The sequence below is a fragment of the Poeciliopsis prolifica genome, unplaced genomic scaffold (assembly GCF_027474105.1).
Source record: "Poeciliopsis prolifica strain line A6 unplaced genomic scaffold, Auburn_PproV2 SCAFFOLD011, whole genome shotgun sequence".
In the NCBI taxonomy this organism is placed as follows: Eukaryota; Metazoa; Chordata; class Actinopteri; order Cyprinodontiformes; family Poeciliidae; genus Poeciliopsis; species Poeciliopsis prolifica.
In genome coordinates, this window is record NW_026562386.1 from 1,544,403 (window position 1) to 1,565,610 (window position 21,208).

At 36.6% G+C, this 21,208-nt stretch overlaps 1 protein-coding gene across 1 annotated transcript in view; it reads left to right on the forward strand.

The window, feature by feature from the left end:
* Nucleotides 1-20,668, forward strand: part of cpne7 (copine VII) — a 37,174-nt gene extending 16,506 nt beyond the window's left edge. The window contains exons 6-16 of the mRNA XM_055036877.1: nt 448-531; nt 1,332-1,421; nt 2,460-2,558; nt 2,863-2,949; nt 3,313-3,372; nt 4,735-4,868; nt 11,076-11,130; nt 13,567-13,618; nt 14,322-14,455; nt 15,528-15,764; nt 19,056-20,668. Of these exons, the coding sequence (XP_054892852.1) occupies nt 448-531; nt 1,332-1,421; nt 2,460-2,558; nt 2,863-2,949; nt 3,313-3,372; nt 4,735-4,868; nt 11,076-11,130; nt 13,567-13,618; nt 14,322-14,455; nt 15,528-15,764; nt 19,056-19,208 (1,185 nt within the window). The 3' untranslated portion in view covers nt 19,209-20,668. The remainder of the gene's footprint in view (nt 1-447; nt 532-1,331; nt 1,422-2,459; nt 2,559-2,862; nt 2,950-3,312; nt 3,373-4,734; nt 4,869-11,075; nt 11,131-13,566; nt 13,619-14,321; nt 14,456-15,527; nt 15,765-19,055) is intronic.
* Nucleotides 20,669-21,208: the final 540 nt, after the last annotated feature.

Sequence of the window (21,208 nt, forward strand, 5' to 3'; positions counted from 1 at the left end):
TCTCAGACGCCTTGCAGACGAGATAATAAGACGAGGCCACAAATACTGCTAAAGCATGCCAAATGTGTCATGTGTTTATATTTGAGCAGGTTTATTTCGGTTTATTTACCTATGATGTAAGCCACAGCTGAGTTAATTTGATTACCTGGAACATGATGAAAGGTAAAAAAAAATCTAAACAAGTGAATCTTGAATATTAAGTCGTTAAGTAGATTACAGGGCTGCTGAGATTTAGTTAGAAAAAGCAGTCTGTCAAACTATCTCATTAACTGTGTGAAATATGCTGCAGATCAGAGTTTGGACATGATCATTTGTTCTTATGCCAAACAGAACTTCATCTCCAATTTAAAGGCAAAAGCCAGGATACAAATTACTGAAGGCGTTTTAGAAATTGATTTCTGAGAATAAACCACTGGACTACCAGTTTTCTCATGTTTTCTGTCACAGGATCTCTTCAGCAAGTCAGACCCATTTCTGGAAATATTTCGAATGAACGATGATGGAACAGAACAGCTTGTCCACAGAACTGAGGTAGTCAGTGCATTTTGGATTAATCTCACCCTACAGCTACGAAAAGTACTGTCCTTTGTTTAACTAAGAATCACAAGGAGTAGCCAGTAAAATGTTTTGCTGTGAAATGGTACAATCCTTTAAAAAGCTGGTGTGTCATCTCTTGTTACTTGTATCTTACATATAAAGCAGATAATTTATTAATCACTATATAACAAGGTAAACTGTTATTCACTACAAGGTGCTTTGTATTGAATCATATCTACTGACTTGAAATATGTTTTGATCCACTATGCAAAAGATGATTTAAAGTACCTTTGATCAACTACTACCTTTCATAGTTAGTTGATCATTATAGTTTAATCAAATTAATGATAATTTCATCATTATATTTTGATCAAATATGGTTATTATGTTGTGTATGGAAACATCTGGTTTAAACTGTAAGGTTTGATAGAAAATCTTATGAAAATATAACATTTAATTACAGATGTATTCTGTGATTAAAGCTATGTTGAGAAATAAGCTGATATGCAATAGATAAGAATATAAGTTCATAAAGGATTTGTTTACATTGATGAAATGGAAGTGGACAGGGATTAAATGTCAAAAGCAGTGCTAGAAATTACAGCAGGTATCTTTCTTGCTCATGTGACAATAACTACTATTAAGATCAGAAACACAACGCTAATTTTCACATTTTATGTTTGTTGAATAGAATTTCCAGTGGTACCAAAGTGGTTGGGCTACATCATAGAGGGAAATGTGTGAAGCTGTTTTATCATTACGGTTCTGATGTGCTGTTGTCATCTTCCTAACAGGTGATAAAAAACAACCTGAATCCAGTTTGGGAGCCCTTTAAAGTGTCACTCATATCTCTGTGCAGCTGCGACGAAGAGCGGAAACTCAAGGTAATCCTTCAGTGAGGGAACTCTAAACGTCCACAACTGTAGAGCTGAAAGCCTGTTTTTGAGTTATATTTTTACGCTGCCTGGCCAAATAAACAATAACAACAAAAAGAAAAAGCACAGCTTAATAAGACACAATGTATTTGGTATGTTTAGGCAATATCATAAATTCATTTTAATAAAAAAATAAACTGTTGTTTGAAACCATGGTCAATCTGTGTATTAATGCCCTCCGAAGAGCTCATTTATTGGGAACATAATGTGACTGAACCTGCAAGTGAAACAGCCCCACATTAAAGCACTGCCCACACAGCTTGGAGCAGTAAACACCCAGCATAATGGCAGCATCACTCAGCACGCTGCTCTTGTTGGGACTCATAAAGCGCATGACGTTTTTACAGTTTTTTGTGTCATTTCTGACATGATCACCCCAGATTCTTTTACAACCTTGTTTTTGTTTTATCTAAAGATCACAATTTAGTACTATTGTTTATAGCTTAGTCATGTACCGAACGGCTTGTTACCTATTTTTCATAGTTGCTGTTTTCTTTTATTTGTTTTTTTTTTTTTGTTTAATTAAAGATGGACTTTCAGTGGCCAGTACTGATTTCTAGTTTTCTTCAGGCCTCTATCTACTGATTCAAAATTTATCTGACTCAGATGGTCTTTCAACAAAAACACAAAAAGCTTTTATTGTTAAAGTTCTTTTTTTTTTTTGTCTGAATCCAGTGTGAAATTCTGAAACATTATGCCCAGTTAAGTCATCACATATATGTCCCAGCATATGTATGTAAAAGAAAGTGCTGTTATTTAAGAATATATAGTCAAGTAAAGACATGGCAGGTTTTTAAGGCTTCGCTAAGTAAAACCAATTTAAACATTTTAAATTAAAATATTTTCCACGTTGCTAGATGTGTGCTGTTTAATGAATGCAGTTCAGGCTTTCTTTCTTTCTTTGGTCAGGCGATGCGCTGTGTAATTACTGTATTTTTCAGAGCCAAGCTGAGGGAGTAAGCAGTGTTTTTTTTTTGTGTATCATAGTGCCTCGTGTGGGATTATGACTCCAGAGGAAAGCATGATTTCATCGGCGAGTTCTATGCCACATTCAGGGAAATGCAGAAAATTTCCAGTGGAAATAAGGTCAGTGAATTTAGAGGCAAAACGGAGCAGAGAGAAGAAGAGGAGAGGAGAGTCGGCTGTGTAACATTTCCAACATGCCTCTCACTTCACACTGCTGAAATCTGTCTGACATGAACCAAATGTTATGGTGCTTTTATGTCATTAGAGTGCATTACTCGGTTGATTTGAATAAATAAATAAATAAATGAAAAAAAAAATATATATATATATTTTTTAATTAAAACTGGTTTTAATTAATTACAGTTCTCGTGTTCAGGTATATATATATTTTTTTACATTTTGTCTTTCACTTGGTTTGTTGAAGGTTTCGTGGGATTGTGTGAATCCTAAGTACAAACAGAAGAAGAGAAACTATAAAAACTCGGGAGTTGTCATTCTCAGTGACTTGAAGGTAGGAATCAGCTGCAGAAACATATTATATCTATCAAGACAGTTCAGAAGAAGTGAAGATGTTCCAGTCTCTGTCTCAGTCTGTTGCCATCTAACTGTAATTTGCACCATAAAACGTGTTTTACAAACATAACAGTAATTTCAAAGCAGATTTCTTCATACATCTGGATTCATTGTTTTTACAAGCAGTGTTATCTGTTTTTCCACATTACAGTCAATCCAATTCTAAGTTTAATTCTGCTTTATTGAAGGATACTTCCTGTTAGCGTAGGTGATCATTCTGTTGCAGATCATAAACCTATAATGAAATCTGTCCTGAGGATTGACATGATGGAAATCTTCATTTGTTTTTTTTTCCTTTCAGCTTCACAGAGTCTACTCCTTCTTGGATTACATCATGGGAGGATGCCAGATTCATTTTACGGTGAGCTGTGCAATCTGTATTTACAAGATGCCATTTTCACATGGCTACAGAGTGGCATAATTCTGCAACGTTATCTAGATTTAACAATATTTACACATTTTCTGCATTCGGAAACAGCATGTTTTGTACCAACATATAGATAACTTTTGTTATCTATATGAAGTGCTACTTTCATTGTTAGCACCCTTAAGGCGATATAGAAACTTTTTCAATTTTGTGACCTTTGTCCTCTGTAAAGCTTCTTCTTCTGTTATTGCTGAATGTGGTGAAAGCAGCTATTTGCATGTACAATGTATGGGAACTATAGCTTTGTCAGCCCATGTAGGAGTGAAATATTGAAACATTTGCCTTTGAGCATAATTTGTTCCAATAAATTCAAGATTATTCTGGTTTTCCTCATATTTTTTCACAAACAACAAAAAGGTCTGGCACATTTATCAATAATAAGTTCTATCAAACACTAATATTAATGTTTGTAAATCAGTGTAGCTATCTAAAGCATAATCTTTATCAAGGAATAATTTGTGATCTTTCCATTGAGCAATGTACCTGCAAAAAAATACAAGTAGACTCATAATTAATTACAGTTCAACTAAAGATTAATCAATAATTACAAACAATTTTCTCGTGTTAAAAAGCGCTAAACAAATATAGAAATGAAAAGATAAACACTAACAAACAACAATGAATGGTTTTATGAGTGTGGGTGAATGTTCATTAATCTAATTACTGGATTCCATAAATTACCAGAATCTATTGCGATTATATTGAAAAAAGTAGATGGAACGAAGGTTTGGAACCAACATTACCAGAACAACACCAGAACTCCCAGAACCAAAAAAGATGCCTCATTTCGGTCCAACTCAGCTGTTCGACCTTTCTGTGTTTTCTGGCTTAAAAGGTTAACAGCTGGTTCAGGTAATGCCTGTGTTTTCAGATCATGAGGTTCCAATTAACCTATCAAAAGAGTACTTAGAGGAACATAAGCCATACCCTACATCAAAAAGTCAAATAAAATTCTTCATTCTACATTTTTATCTAAAAACACACTCCGGCACCAACAATCTGTCGGTGGATTTAACACGACTACCTCATGAGCTTTTTTGACTTTTCAAATTTGCAAAATCAATATATTCATTTTCATGAATATATTGACTGAATATATTTCATATTTTGACAACATGAATTAAAACTGAATTTGGTATTATAACTTAGAATGCTTCTCATATTTGGGAGGTCCCTTGCTGGAACTTGCGTGAATTCAAAGTCTTGACTAGACCTGTGGTTTTATGTGGGCATTTCAGAGGAACACTTATTCTGTCGCATTTGTGACACACCGACTTTATCATTTCTTCCTGTCAGGTTGCTATTGACTTCACGGCATCCAATGGAGACCCCAGGAACAGCTGCTCATTGCACTACATCAACCCGTACCAACCCAATGAGTACTTAAAGGCCCTGATAGCCGTGGGCGAGATCTGTCAAGACTATGACAGGTTTGTCAATCTTCAACTTCTTGGAAAAGACTCTTGGAAACAAGTTTTTGGATTGAAAGCTATTTTAGTGGGACTCAGTAAAATGTTCAACTCCATGGAAATCTCAGTAAAACGGACAGTAATGGAAATTGTCAGCTTTCCCACTCACTAGTTTGTGATTCAGCTTCCCCAGCTAAGTGTTACTCAGCAGCTTATTTAATTCATTTTTGAATATGCTGACATACTTCCAGTAGTTCTCCGAAACATTTGAGTTGACTTCCTCAGCAGCTCAAATATGTCACAGAGTTAAACTTCCTGTTAGGTAATGGATGAAAAAAGGTGCATTGTGGAAGACTAGAAAATAATTTTTGGCCTTCATTGCATTAGATATGCAGAATATTTTTACAAAGGCGATTGCCTGCAATTGAGGTCAACAAAAACGTTGACCTGTCTTTCGAGACGATGTTCTTTGTGGTACTTTATCCTTTTTATCTTCTAAAATTTCCATTGATTTATCAACTTTCCATCTGTCAAGAGAAAAAAAAGACTTTCTTTCTTAGCAGCTCCCAGAGCGCAATCTGTGCATATTTCTCCATCACTGCATTTTATTTTCACAAAACAAGACAAAGTAAAGGTTATGATATTTTTCTGAAGGTGCACGCTAAAACACTGGAGCAAATGAATATACATGTGGTCATAGGTTTTCTTTTTGTCTGCAACCAGAAAATCAACCGGCGGATATGCAGCTGCTGTCATTTTCCTTTTACAGTGCGGCCAAGTAATGTTCTGACATGACTTCTATTTGTTATCTTCTCATTTGTTACATACCGACTAAATACATCTTTTTACAAGATGTGTTATGGTGCAAGCCACAAGTCAGATGCAGATGAAGAACCGGTTGGTGTTTCTGTGTTTATCAGACTGACAGATTGTTTGTGTAAACTTTGACTAGAGGCTGATCTAAAACAGGCAGGTTTAAGTATATGATTTGTAAAACAGTTTTGTTAAACATACCAATTAAAAAACCTTGGATAAAAATTAGTAATCAAGGAATTTCATGTGGTAGAAGCAAACAAACTGGTTGAAATTTACAACAAGTAACAACTTCCAGGGGCTGGGTTTGATGGCAAAGTATTAGTTTTGTTATTTATGTCCGTTATTCTTTTTGTTTTAGAAAGATTTAGATGTTGTGTGAGCTGACAGCCTAGCTGCGTGCATGCCTTCTCACAGTTGTAGCTTTCGGCAGCAGTGACTGGTTCTCCTTCTTAGTCTGCATAGGCTCATTACATCGTACTCCAGATAAGATAGGGTCTGACACCAGCATAGCAGGCACTTCAGACAGAAGTGAGAAGCAGGGGAACATCAGCAGGGTGTCGAGTCTGATGTAAAATCAGTAGAGGTGCAGCATGAAGCCAAATCTTTCTCCATTTGTATGTTCAAAATAAAGTCAGACAGCTGATTAGTTAATATTTGCTTTTTATTAAACAACGTTTGAAAAAGATCTGCAGGTAGTTAATTAACAGCAACTATACCTAGAATGATCTGATTTGGAGAGCGTTCCGATCCATGTGTCAGAACTAAGCCAGATGAGGCTTAATTCTCTGATTTACGCAGCTCCCCCTATTGAATATCAGGGGAGCACTGCCTTGCTAATTATAGAATCCGAGAGATAGAAAACCTGCCTGGTAATTCCGAGTTCAGCCGACCCTGCCAGCGTTATCCTTCAGATGTTCATACGAACTCATCATACATGGAAACATGCCTGTGGGCTAATAGGGACTGCAAGTGTAGGAGGCCCTTCCCTTTAAAGTTGGAATTGTTACTGTGGTGTAAAGAGTAGGCGTGGAAACCTTTTAGCCTTTAGTGAACATAGGTGATGTGGGATTTTCAAGTCCTTGCAGAGGAGTGCATGATGGAGCTGGAGTGACTAGTTTTTTTGTCTGTGTGGGTAGAGACTCGGTTACCTCTCTGAGAGGGCTGTAACACTTGCTGCATCTCCATGTGGTTCCTCTCTGGTGCCGACCAAATGAGATGAGAAGGATCACTATGTACTTGACAGTAAAACTTACAATGAACATGACTTGGGAATAGTCTTTATTGTTGTCTTGTGCTAACGACGTAGCATTCACCTACAAACCCCAGAATATCCCTCGTTCCCATATAACAAAGCATTAAAAGGAAATATCCGTTCATTCATCCATCTATGACTTGTGGACCAACACAGCTGTCATGTCCCTCATGTCTAAACTGTTTACTTACATCAATAACTGAGTAAAAAGCAGAGCCCACTCATATCCTCAGAATATATGCGTCTTTCTTTTCTCTGAGCTCATTTTGTTTGGGCCCCAGTGATTCTGTCAGTGCACTTATTTCAATAGTGCAAATAGTAGGACAAATCTAGAAACTGGGTGAATAACAACGATTTGAATTCATAAAATGGTGTGTCCACAATAACCTTTTTCACCTTTTCTATCCATCCGTCTGAGCAGTTATGTCTGTTAAGTTTGCAGGTATACGAGTTGACCTTCAGAGGCAACACACACATTTTTACTAACTTAAAATACACATTTGTTATGAGCTTGTACTTTACATCTACTGACTTTGCTAAAGTAGTTTTTGCTAATCAATCATGCATATTTGTCGTTTTGGTTTTTTGTTTTTTTTTAGAAAAGATTCAACTCAATTTGGGTCTTTTTAGTTCTATGAAGTCCTGATATTACAAATTCTATTTATAGAAGTAATTTAGTACTTTTCTTCATTTAAGTCAAATACTGTTAATGAGTCCTCTTGATTTGATTTATTAGCAACATCAAACAGTATGGGTCAGAGAAATCCTATGCATGAAAAATTTCTCTTCCACTTCCCATTATTTAATAAAAAAGGCTATAGTTCCACTTGACGACAGTTGATCCAAAACCCAAAACTTTTTTTTTTTCCCTCATTCAGTCAGTTTTAAATGACAATAACAGTAAGAGTAAAGCCTCTATTTACTGGAACTGTTTTATTTGGATAAAAATTGATAAAGTTCCAGTTAAAAAATGTAAACGGACACACGTCTGTGGGTTTCTGGAAAGCATTGTTTACCGAAAGGCATTTATGTCTCGATACAATACACTGCATTAGCCAGAGCCAGTGGAAAGGTTGAATGAAAGAGAAGAACCTTTTTACTCTAGATGTTCATTTCAGAGAAAAACGGTAACAAACACAAGGCCAAAGGACATTATATTCCAAGCAGTGAGAGAAAAAAAAAGAGATCCAATTATCCAGAAACCACAGAGATGTGCTCTTACATTTTGCAGCCATTGTGAATATCGTACAATCAAATCTACCAGATGACAAATTGCGGCAATAAAAATAAATCTGGTCTCTTAGTTTTGTTGCCAATATAACACAAAAAGTTCCAGCAGATAAAGTAGGTACAATGGTTTAAAACTAAAAAAATAGATCAGTCTGAAGTTCATTTACTTGAACGTTATCAGACTGCTCACTCTGCAAGTCATCTCTCTGCCAATGGCATCACAGAAAATGAAATGCTTGTGATATCTGAAAAGTTGCCTCAGAGCAATATTAGCCACTCCAATAACAATCACAACCAAGAAAAAAAAACTAATCACCTGCTTACACGGTAAATTTTATTCAGGTACTTCATCTGCTCTAACTGAGTTAAAGATATCTTCTCCAGTGTTTGTGCCCCAAACTATGATTCTTCAGAGCGTGTGTTGGTATTATCTCTCTGAACTGGAGAATGTTTTGTCAAAAGGGGCATGAAATGAAGTCAGTGCCTAGATAAAGAAGCAACCATTAGAAAAGCTGTCTGTGGGCAAACTGTCACAGCTGCAATGGAAAACAAGATACGACAGTCTCTGTTCTTTATCTGAAAGTGTCAAATTTAGTTTCATTTCAGTAATTTGAAGGATTTTAACATAGTTTTCAGTGTTTATTGCAAATCAAAACCATCCAACATCTGTCTATTGCTGCTTATGTCTGTGCAGCAAAGCATGGGGTCTGGGAATTGATTCTGATGATCATCAGGTGAGACGTGGCGTATCACCATGGATAAGCTCCAAATCCAGAACTTGAGAGCTACTATCCTACAACTTTTAGATTCGATCACGCTCCAACACAACTGAATCAAATGAATGGCTCGTTACCAGGTACTGCAGAGCTGAATGGGATGGTGATGAAGAGAATTCAGCGACTCGATTCAGGTGTGTTGGAGCAGGAATGCGTCTCTGGACAGACAAACATTCACAAACGTTTCTAAAGATTTTGTAGAGCGGACAGTTGAGATAACAAACATTTCTTGGGGTTGGGGGGAAGAGGAAAACAAAACTTGAATGGAATGGCAATGACAGGCAAGTTTACTTGTGGGTCATTTACTTGATGCACTTTGCATCATCATTGCATTTTGAAATGATGATGTCATTTGCAATAAACCCACCTTTTTCCGGTCCTTGCAGTCAAAACCACCTAATCTACACAAGACCAAGTTCAAGATGAAACCAATGAGAGACCATTTGCAAAGACATTGCCGTAATAATACTAATACAGTTGCTGCTGCCCATAGAAAGCTAAAACATATTAGAAGTCCAGATCATCAAGATGCACAGCCGTGCCTGACATTTTGTTTTTCTTTTTGTTTTTGTCCTTCTGTCCTGTATTGTACAGACAACTGAATATTTCCATTGTTTGTTCACTTTGTATTCCTCTAATCTTTTCATTCTCAGCATGTAGGGGCACATCTGGATGTGCTGACATTTTCAAAGTAAAATGTTTTGAATCCTTTAAAGAGAGTCTGGAGTTTCACACTAAGTTTCAGTTGCAAAGTACTTCTCTTCATCTAATCATCTTTACCTCAGTCATACACATCTTCTTTTCCTGACCATTAAGGCAGCACCTTATTAAGAAGTAAACTGGTTTTCTTTAATATTGTTGCATTTTGCAATGATGATGTCATTTGCAATAAACCCACCTTTTTCTCAATTTTCTCTGTTATTACAAGACTTCCATAACTTTCTGCGACCTTTTGCATTTGGCGTGCTATCAAGTGTAACGGGTTTGTGAAGCTCCATCCAGCAGGCTGAATATATTATTAGCTTACAAAACATGAATGGCCAATACATGCGATGTTAACATCGCATGCACTAATTTTGCAGTTTTCAATACCTACCTCTCCTTACAACCACTTCTTTTCTTTGAATCAACTCTTTCTGAATTTCAGTGTGTATGAGGGTTTTTGAAGAAAATACAGCTGTGTTTTGTTAAGTTTGGGGTCTTTGTGCAGAAATTACATGTTATGTGCAAGTACAATTAAAATTGTAGGACACATTTTTAATTTTATTTACATACTAAAAGGATGTAGTAGAAGCATCATTTTAGGATGATGCTGTACTCTAATTTTATCCCGACTCATGAACACTTATCAAAACAGTGGAATACACGAGGAATCAAAATTGTAAAGACAAAGCCAGAAAATAATTTTGAAAACATATAAAACTATCGCTTTAATTGTTTAGAAGGGAAGTTTTTTTTGTGCTAAATTCTGTAATTTAAATGATGTCATAATAACAAGGATGAGTAATATTTGAATGGTGCTGTGTGTTATTAAATCGTCATGTGGATGACTTTTGAGAGAGTTTAAATACACGCTGTCAGCAGATAGGAGAGAACTGTGTCAATAGTTGCTTGTTATTCTCCTTTATGCAGTACGTGTGGAAGTGCTCTGGTGGTTATTTTATTCTGGTACTTTATCAGAAAGCAGTAAACAGACAATGGGCATATTTTAATCTTCAAATTTAAGCCACGCAATTCGGTAGACTGGAAATAAATATTCACTATCTTGCAATGAGAGAGTCAGCCCAGACGTTGAATTTGTATTGTTATTTCTTCACAATTGTGTTCCCTGGCCTTTGACTGGGGGGGCTCCCTCCAGCACAGCAGTCTCTCGCAGTTATATCAACTCATGCAAATGGTACAATGGAATATGAAGAGATGAAAGAGCGAGAGAAGCTCTTTGAACAGGTGCAAACGCTGGCTGCCGGGACCACGGGACTGATTCCAAACTGTTATTCAGGCTTTTATCGTGTTATGAAATGCCAACAAGCGTGGGGTGTGTCCTTGGAAATGTGAACAGATGGACACAATATTTTTTCACAGATTTTTATCAAAACTGCAAAGTAATTCTAATTTGAGCTCTAATTAATTAAAGATTTTGCTTTTTGTGTTTAGTGACAAGCGGTTTTCAGCTTTGGGTTTTGGTGCCAGAATTCCTCCAAATTATGAGGTGAGTAAGTCTGGTCATAAATTAGTTGTTTATAAGCCCTTCCTCCCTCAACATGAATGGTGCATAATTTATGACTGTTTGTAATTCACTTTGAGGTTTGGTCATTTACTTCACCCTGAGACTGAACGTTCACCAGGGTGATTTCCATGACCTACTTTGCGAAACACCTTGTCATTCTGTCAAACTTTCACATTTAAAACTAATTACTGGGTGTAGTTTTATGCATGAGACCCTCGTCTTAAAATATCAAGCCGTTCTGGGACAATATCCTGTTAATCAAGAACTGAAGTCGTAGCTTGTTGATGCAAAATTTACATGAGAATTCACAAGTGTGTGAGCGTATGTTTAAGAAAATTGCCCTTTAAGAACTGAAAGCTGTTTGCTACTCCAGTTAGCTCCCCAGGGAGAAAGCTAAACTGTGAGGAATAACTGTGCATGAGTGCACACACACACGCACACACACGCCCACACACACGCATTCACTTACAGATGAAACACTCCTCAGAAAACATATCAAACAAGACTGGACTATGTTTAATGTAATATTATAATCTGGTGTGTTGCACTAATAATTATCATTTCAATCATGCAGAATTTGCAGGAGAGCAAATGCAAACTGAGTTTCTGAATTTACCATGACAGTCCTCGCCTTTTCGGTGTCAAATTTGTCAGACCATGTACTGTTGACACATTGAGGTTGCTGTTGCAGTCGAATGTTAATTAAGTCATTATATTAATCATGAACTGCTCTCTGAACTTAGAAGCTAGGAGCTCTTTTGCATTAGGTGTGCAGGTTTGATGGATGTGGGCTAAAGCGGCTCTGACGTTCGTAATTATGGTTCATGTGTGCCGCAGCCACATGTGCTGGAAGACAGCTCTGAGGGGAGACTCTGTTCCACAACGTTAGGACCAGCAGATTAAGTTTCTTATGGACATATCAGTGGCAGAAGAGGAGTAGCATTCCTATTTCAAACCTGTAAACCAGCATTTATCTCTCACTGTTGGAGAAACCTTTCCAATGGTCATTACTGATTGAAGTTTGAAAACATCTCCCTCAGCAATACCAATGTTCTGACTGTGATGCAGCTACTTTTATGTATTTCTGTGCTTCTCTAAAAAGTGCAACAGTTAACAGTGTGTTTGTCAGAATCCTCTACTATTAAAAAGTGACCTTTGCAGCCTTTGTTTAAAGTTTCTGTCAAGTCTGACTATTTTTTTTCTTCAGGGATCCCAGCAGACATCAACCCAACACTTATGACTGCATGTTATTAAAAAAATAAGATATATTGTCTGGTGCATTTCACTGCTTTGTGTGTCACTGATAACCAGTAGATAGTACTGAATACACATTAATGATTTTAACATTTTTATGACTTCTGTTAGATCCATCTGCTGATTGCAAACTGTTGTGTATGTACTTATGTAAATCATTTGGTGACTATGGCAACACAAACACAGCAGGTGCTTTGTGTGCCCTGGTTGAAGTAGGTATACAAGCAGTTAAAATGCTGCTGTGATGTGACGGGACTTTTCTTTGAGTGTTTTTTGTGTATGATGTCTTTAGGGGATCAGAGAAAAACAGACTAGATAAAACAAGGAAGTCCAGTATAATCTTGATTTGATTAATTATGAGGACGATATATTTATATCAAGCAAAGACAAGAGTGACTGCACTGCTAGTCGCTGTGCTTTCTGCTTTCATCCAAGAAGGTCAGATGCAAAATATGCTGTTAAGACAGATACAAACGAAATCTTCTTCCTTCACATAAGCCAAGTTGTCATTCATGTTAAATTTCTTCACAGTTATTTATTTCCTGAAGTCCTTTTCAAAAGCCCTTAAATAAGAGCCAGCTGGACAGGAATCAATTGTCAGTGGTCTGGCAGACAGTCAGGGCTTCCAGAAAAGACTGTTTCTTGTCAGTGGAAGCATCACAGTAGGGGGGTTGCCAGTTAAAACACTAAGTGATAAACAGAATCCAAATGAAGTTTGGACGACAAGAATAGACCAAATTATTGAAAAAAATGATAAGATTCCCTCACTGTTATCAAATCCAATACACGAAGCTCAAACCTAGCAAAGTGGTAGAACAGTTTACACATCTTGAACCTTTTAAATCTCAAACATGTTTCAGATCCTTTGCATTTCTCTTAACTAATATTATTTAACATACATGCCAAATCAATAATACTGAAATAAGAGAAGCACGTTTTCTTAGCTCTGATTAACTTGTATGGATCAAATGTGCTATCAATTAAATTAATATAAGTTGAAAGATATTTGAACAAAGCCCATTCTGTGTAAGACTTTCATACAAAAAAATGAGTGAGAATACTTTTGCAATGAGAAAGCTTTTAAAGTCCGAATACAGCTCATTCCTTTTACTTGCACAATTTTTGCAGAGTTTAGGATCAATGATTTCCTTTCTCTGTTTGCAGGTATCTCATGATTTTGCGATTAATTTCAACCCAGAGGATGATGAATGTGAAGGTAAGGAGTTCTCCACATGTCGATCCCAGAGAACAGGATGCTTTTAAAGGTGCACGCAAACATCCGTAAATAGTTAGTTGAGATATCTTCCGTCTAATTTATTAGAGAAATGAGTAGTCTTCTTTCCAGATTTGTATAATTTAGCAAACATTTTCTAATCAAAAATCATTCGGCTCAGCAATATTCACTTTTCCACGTTTTGTCACATTACAGTCTTAAACCTTATAGTATTTCATTGGGATTTTATGTGACACATCGATGTAAATTAGCGCATAATTGTGAAGTGGGAGGCAAACAATAGATGTTTTTTACATATTTTTAAAAGCCGCAATCTGAGGAGTGTGGTATACGGTCATATTTCACTTTTATTCTGATAATACTGGATAAGACTCAGTGAAACAAATAGCCCTTAAAAACATTTAATTGGTATGGAGAATTGTAATCCATTGAAAGGGGCTTCTGCAAAGAATTCACTCAGTGGTTAATCGTCTCCCCAACCACTGGTTTTTGTCCACTACTTATCCTGGTTGAACACATAAAATCCCACCGAATTACATTAAAATGTAAATTATAACTACATGGAAAAATGAGACAAAATTCAGTGTAATTTAAGGGCACTGAAATGATGTGAACTAAACAACATATGCTGTATAAATGTAAGTTAATATATTGCTGTTTCTTTTTTCTTTTTTGGTGTGATTAGGGATCCAGGGAGTCGTCGAGGCATACCAGAACTGCCTTCCTAAGATCCAATTATATGGGCCAACAAATGTTTCTCCAATCATCAACAGGATAGCCAAGGTGGCAGCAGGCGATGGCAACATTAAAGATGCTTCAGTGAGTAGCTCAGTGATATACATGGATTCAGCAGGTTTTGTTTTTAGTCCTCTGACCGAGATTCAAAGATTAGCAGCTTCTGGTTCTCGGTGTTGTTGTGGCACATTTAAATGGCAAAAAAATGAAAGAATTGATCATGAATATGATATAATTCAGATTTTTCTGTGTTGTATTAGTAGTTTATGAAGTGCACCTCATTGATGATAAAAGAGTCGCTTGAGTATTTATTTTGAGATTCTTTGAATCTTCTGTCATTTTTATTCAAAACAGACAAGCTCATTTGGGATGCCAAAGTGCAAAGTCTTACTCTAGTTTTAATTAAAGTAGAGCATGCATGCAATGATCGTAGTGTCATTTGTAATGCTACGCAGAAATATTTGCACCTTGAAATTGATTTCACCCAAACTTGATCCGTGATAAGTGCATCAGCAAAGTTTCTTTTTAAGTAAGGCAGCAGTGTGGATCAAATGTAAGTCCCAAAATACAAACCTAAAAATGTCAATTCTAACAAAAAAAGTTGGATTAAGTATCACTTTATATTGGGCAATGGCTTTAAGGTTAATGTCCAAAGAAAAATACATAACTGCTCGGACTTTAATCTACATTATTACAGCTAAATTGTTTCTCTGCTAAAGCAGCAGAGTCAGATACAACTTTTAAAATATAACCTTGTCGTTGAGATGGGGAAAAATAAATCACAAATGATCTATTTCTCAATTTTTTCATGCTATTTTTTGGGATCACTTTCATCATCTAGATAGCTTACTCATCTGGGGTATATTTTTGTGAAGAACCCAAAGCAGAGAGACAGAAAATTTCAGTTTGAACTATTCAGGAAAAGAGTTTATAACCATTTGTTTTAGTTAATCTACAATGTTTTTATGTACTGTTTAATAGAAGAGTGCTTTGTAGTTCAGGGCCACGTTTGGCTGTGTCAACTCTACATAATTCTTCAAGAAAACTTGAAAGTCCTCCCTCACATGTAGCAAAGTGTCCTTGTTCAAGAACAAATAGTGGTAGGATCAATGGGGCTAATTTTGACATTAAAGAAATTTCTCCTAATTTCTTGCAGAGATACCACATCCTGCTCATCCTCACAGATGGCGTGGTCACAGACATGGCAGACACCCGTGAAGCCATTGTCCGAGCATCCTACCAGCCTCTCTCCATCATCATTGTCGGAGTGGGCAATGCAGATTTCACAGATATGCAGATCCTGGACGGAGACGATGGCGTCCTGCGGTCACCGAAGGGCGAGCCCGTCCTCCGGGACATTGTGCAATTCGTTCCTTTCCGAGACTTCAAAACGGTCAGTGTGTCTCTCCATCTGTCGTTTGTTTCATCTTTGTTTTCTTTCAAACTGTTAGACATTTGACTGTTGAGCCACAGAGGATTTTGCACATCTGAACTTTCTTTTTCCGTGTCATGTCATCAAAACTTTGAAACTTAAAAAGTGTAAACAAGAAGCCTGACTTCACAACACAACAAACGCATTCTGCTTTGTGGATTACAAGTTTTGAGCAAAAGTGCCACAGGAACTTGACTGGTTCTGTGCTGAATCTTTGCTGTTCTTCGGACTCCAGTGGTCTTAACAGAGGTTGTTTTGGGAATCTGCTGCAGCCACTTCCTCCATTTGGGGGCCACAGAGCACCAGTGGTTCTAAATGAAGCCTTGGCTCTCCAAGCCTACACTGTTACCCCTCTCTATTTCTCAATTTTTTATGCTATTCTTTGGGATCACTTTGCCTATCACTGCTCCTCTCTTTTCTGCTTTGTCTGCAACTCCAATATCTGATGGTTAGCCATCAGATATTAGTTAGTATGTGTAAATCCACCCACGCTCAAGTTTGCTTCCCCCTCTGGAAATGCTTCTATTTGCCTCGTTGCTCACACAATATTTTGATAATGTGTCCTGACAAAGGCTTGAGAGTCCTGTGTGTATGACTGACATAATGTGATAACTGGAACCTGGAAATGTTGGCCCTGAAGATTATTGTTTATAGGATTGTTTATGGGATTCTCATGGTAGAGAATGCAAGTGGAAAATTTGTTTGTGAGCCTTTTGCCTTTATATTAATAAGTCTTTTAATTTAAATAATGTTGCAGCTTTTCCTTATGTTACCTTGTTTTTCTGCTACATTTTGATGTTTGCTTAATCCTTTTAAAATAAGCAGCTGTGGAGCCACTTTAGCTTTTAAGGCTCCATTGCTGGTTCTTAGTGCTCATTAGAATATTACACCTGATGAATCCTTTATGTTTACAGCCATGGCGTTATCTCTCCAGGAGTTAGTTATTCTGTATTCGGAAGAGTTTATAGAAAATGCTCTAAAGCTAATTATTTTACTTTGTTTCACCATGTCGTTCAGTTTGATAGCAGAGATAGGAGGACACAAAAAAGATAATTTAGTTAGTAAACAAAATTTAACATCAAAAATCATTAAGAAATCAAAGGTGTGCTAAAAAAGCAGCATTATTATAGTAATAAATTGATTGATGCATATGGGAAACGGATGCGGAAGCAAGCTGTTTGTGCCATGTTGGTGAAGGAAGCCTGCCCAGAGAGACACAGAGAGCCTTGAAAGAGCTCACTGCTGTAACCTGAAACAGACCCGACTCTGAGGTGCAGCAGGATTGCTAATGATTGACCCAGGCTGTTTGCCAAGAGAAAATATGGGTAAAATGGAGCCTGGATATTGAGCAATTACATGTGACTGTCTAGACATTTTAATCCTACCAATATACCTTTTCTCTCTCAATATTTACTAAACTCCTGAGCTACTGTTCTTGTTCTTTACATTATCTACTTGCAAGGCATGCTCCAATTTTTGTCTTGCCAGACTTCCCAGTCTTAATTAAAGAATGGAAGCACAGGCATGAAAAGCTAAAATAAATCCTGTCAGTAAGATAGTTAAATTCACATATCCCTATTTGGGCATCTGCTTTTTAAATTCGCTTAGTCCTACTCACAAATTGTCCTGTCATCACTGAAATTGTAGTTACTATATTGCACAGTTAGGCTCATCATTAATCATATTCCTTGTGGATTTATTTACATTTTTGTAAAACTATCTTTCTTAAACTAAGAAGTATGTTTGTGACAATTTAACACAACTTTTACCTCTCAAAAAATGACAAAATAATGTAATGTAATGAGTATAGATTTTGAAAAAGAAAAGTCTTATTTTTAATTTTTTTTAGAAAATGCCATGTATAAAATTATGTATCACTTCCTCAAAAACCAGTGTGATTTTTTTTTTGGCATGTATATACTGATGTGAACTTTGCATGCTTCCACTGGTATTTTGATCATCTCTGGTATTGAGCGCCAAGCATTTCACTTTGGAAAGCTTCCTAGTCATTAGCCTCATAATTAGCTCCCTGTGCAGTCTTTATTGGATTCAAGCTGGGCATCTAACTGCCCCCTCCAAAATGCTAATATTACTTGTTTAAACTGTTGCCATTATTGACAAATTACTTAACAAAAGTAAACATGTTTAAATCTACAAGGTATGAATACTTTTATGCTTAGCTGTAATTGAGAGTATTTGTGTTTTCAGGACACAAATATAATTAGTAAAATGTTTTAGCAATACCTTTTCACAGTGAACTTTTTTCCTCACTCTTACCTAATGCATGAAAAATATGCTTCACAGTTAAACTGCAGAAAGAAAGGCCGTGACTGACATCGTGCATGCTCTAACAGCTTCTGATCTGCTGACATGCTCTCTCAATTAAAATCCTTTTACTTCACACATGGATATTACTATCAGATGCTGTGAAGCCACTCAACTGCTCTCTGTATTTCCACCTCCATTGTAACATTTTCTGTCCTGCTGTTGAAACAGTTGCTATTATAAAGAGCAACGATATATATAACAGTAACTTTTTAGCACTATCCTATTGAGGAATACATTATTTTTAACAAAATGTGTTTTTTGAGCCATAATTCCACTAAAACTTTACCACAAAATACAATGAAGCTGTCTGCCAAATTTATTAGGGCACAGCTACAAAAATTGAATATGGATAGTGTCATATCCTAGAGGTATTATCTTCATGCTTACACAATTAAGTTTACACTTGCAACAAACCTTTTCGGAAGCTAGCACTGGCCCAGTTTATTTCAAGACAAATGCTGTTGAGCTTTAACTTGTAATTTTTCTTTCACGATTAAGTTTGTGTTTATATTAACAATCTTGAACAATGTTGAAAAATGCATGTAAAATGAAACCTACTTTGCAAAAAAAAGAAAGAAAAAAAAGAAAGAGACTCTAAGCCAACTATTACAGAATAATATTGGTGTAATAAAAAAATGATATATAGATATTTAACTCCAACAAAACACTGCACTGCAAACACTGAATGTGATTTTAGCTTTTGGGATCAATGCATGAGAAGCTTGTTCCAGAGTACTGCCCACAGCAGTTTCAACGATGTCAAACCCTGACTTATCTTTTGTAATTAGCTTGAAGCAGAGAAATAGCTCTGCTTCCAGACAGTGCCCAAATACCCCAGAGCTTTACTTGAAATACTTTGAAAATAGATTAAACAATTCTTCACCGCTTTTGACAACTTCACCTGTTCTCTACTCTCCATTACAGGCTTCTCCTGCAGCTTTGGCCAAGTGCGTTCTTGCAGAAGTACCTGGTCAAGTGGTTGAGTATTTCAGCCATAAGGCCATTTCACCCATGAGCCCAATGAGGGAGTTACTGACTCCTATCCTCAGCCCAGTGGCCACCACCCCAACAGAATAACTGGCTGCTGCATACCTGCAACCCAACTTGGAGAGCAGCACCATTCTGGCACACAAAGGGGAGAAGAAGATGCATGTCTCTAGTTGAGAACTGAAGAAGAAATCCTTCTTAATGTGTTGTTACTTATTTATTTTAAACAAAATGTTTACACAAAGACTGAATTACAAGAGATTGTGGGTTATATTTACGTGCTCTGTGTGGGTTGGACAGTCTCCCTGGCTGTGCAAACTGACCATCCAGCTTTTTTTTAGCAACACAAAACCTGACGAGTAAAGTTTTCTCATCATAATGTTTATGCATGCAGGCCAAGACCGTAACCATGATTAGTGATCAGACAGACTTGTTTTTTTTTTTTTCTTTTTGTCCTCACATCAGTTTCCAGGTGGAAAGGCTTCTCCCTTTCCACACTTGCTTGAATTAGTTCTAATGCAATCAGACAATATTTAACCAAGATAAAAGTGTTGTAAGAAGTGTTCCAGTTTATGGTTGGACTCATAAGGTGTCTGTATGTTTAAGGGTGGGTCTGGCAGAAAAATTGGCCTTATTTTTTAATTCCAACATTTCTAACTACTCATGGATCATAATTTCAATTTCCACCACAGGAACGAGCATCGATATGCACTGTAAATGTCTCATTTTTCTATTTAAGTGTACTTCTTGATGTAATATATTGATAAAAGCTTTGTTTGAATGTGCACCAGCCACTGACAACAAATCAGAACTTGCTTTACATTTGTGTGACTGACACAAATGAAAAGACGAACATTGCAGTTTAGTGTCTATTTATATTGCACCTAATCCTAACAGAGGCCATCTCTGAACACTAGAGAGAAAAGCAAACAAGATAAATTCTTGTTTAGTTGCATAAAGTTCATAGAACTTTTGAATCAGGCTATTTTGTAAATAATATAGATCCAACAATCAGCTACTTTTTATGTTTGTAGATTATAAGTGTCATCTTATGAAACTATATAACTTTACAAATCTACAGCATGTACCACAGCTTTGGCTCTTTATGTGCGTGTTTCCCTTTAAGATTGTGAGCTGAAAGCTTACATAAAAACTACAACCAAGATAGATTTTTATTATTTTTTTTTTTTTTTGGGCAATAGTGAATCAGTTTTTGGTTTGTTGTGAAGTGGCTACAGTAAGCAGTTAAAATCACGCGCCATGGCAGGTTATCTCTGAACCATTGTATTGTCGTCATCCCTTAGCAAGCCACCGTACAGGTAATAATCCTTTATGTATCTGCTGTATGTTTTGTTTTGCAGAGACACTCGATTTACCTTTTTTGCTGCTTTTATATGCAACGTAATTCTACAAGATGTTTAATAAAACATTCAAGTTGTGAGAAGTTTGAATCAAAGCAAAGCACAATAGCCAATTCTCAGCTAATGCTGTAACATGTTAATATTGAGTTCATTTACATCAGAATAATAAATTCCTGAAAATTAATGTTACTGATTTCCTTTTAGTGTTTTTTTGCCATAAAACGAGTGCTTCCCAAGAGCAATTTGCTCTCTTAATCCATTAATTCAATTTCCAATTAAGTCTGACCCAAAGCGAGAAATAGGCAACTTTGATTGTCTTATTGTGTTGAGCTCGTCATTTGAAAAAAGATTTAACCTTCAGCTGTACTTATCCAGTAAGGGCTGAGTGACCTAATGCAATGTTCAGGGTCTCACACGAGAAATTGTGACTTTCAAAAGACATTAAAGCTCCAGTAAATAAATAAAGTCTATGAAAAACAAACTCAAGTGCAGAAGCAACTTATGGTATTCAATACATCCTGTCGTTCTTCTGGTAATTGAACTTTAGGTGCATTTGTGACACCAACCAGACCAAAGTGTAGCCGTCAGTGTCACCTGTGGGTCAGAAATGAGGCAAAATCTCAGTCCTGATTTCACCCTTTTTTTGAGTTGGGACTCACCGAAAACAGATAGGATGGTGGCCTCTGAAAACTGAAGCTACCTTTGTTATTGAAGTAAACTATCAAAGAG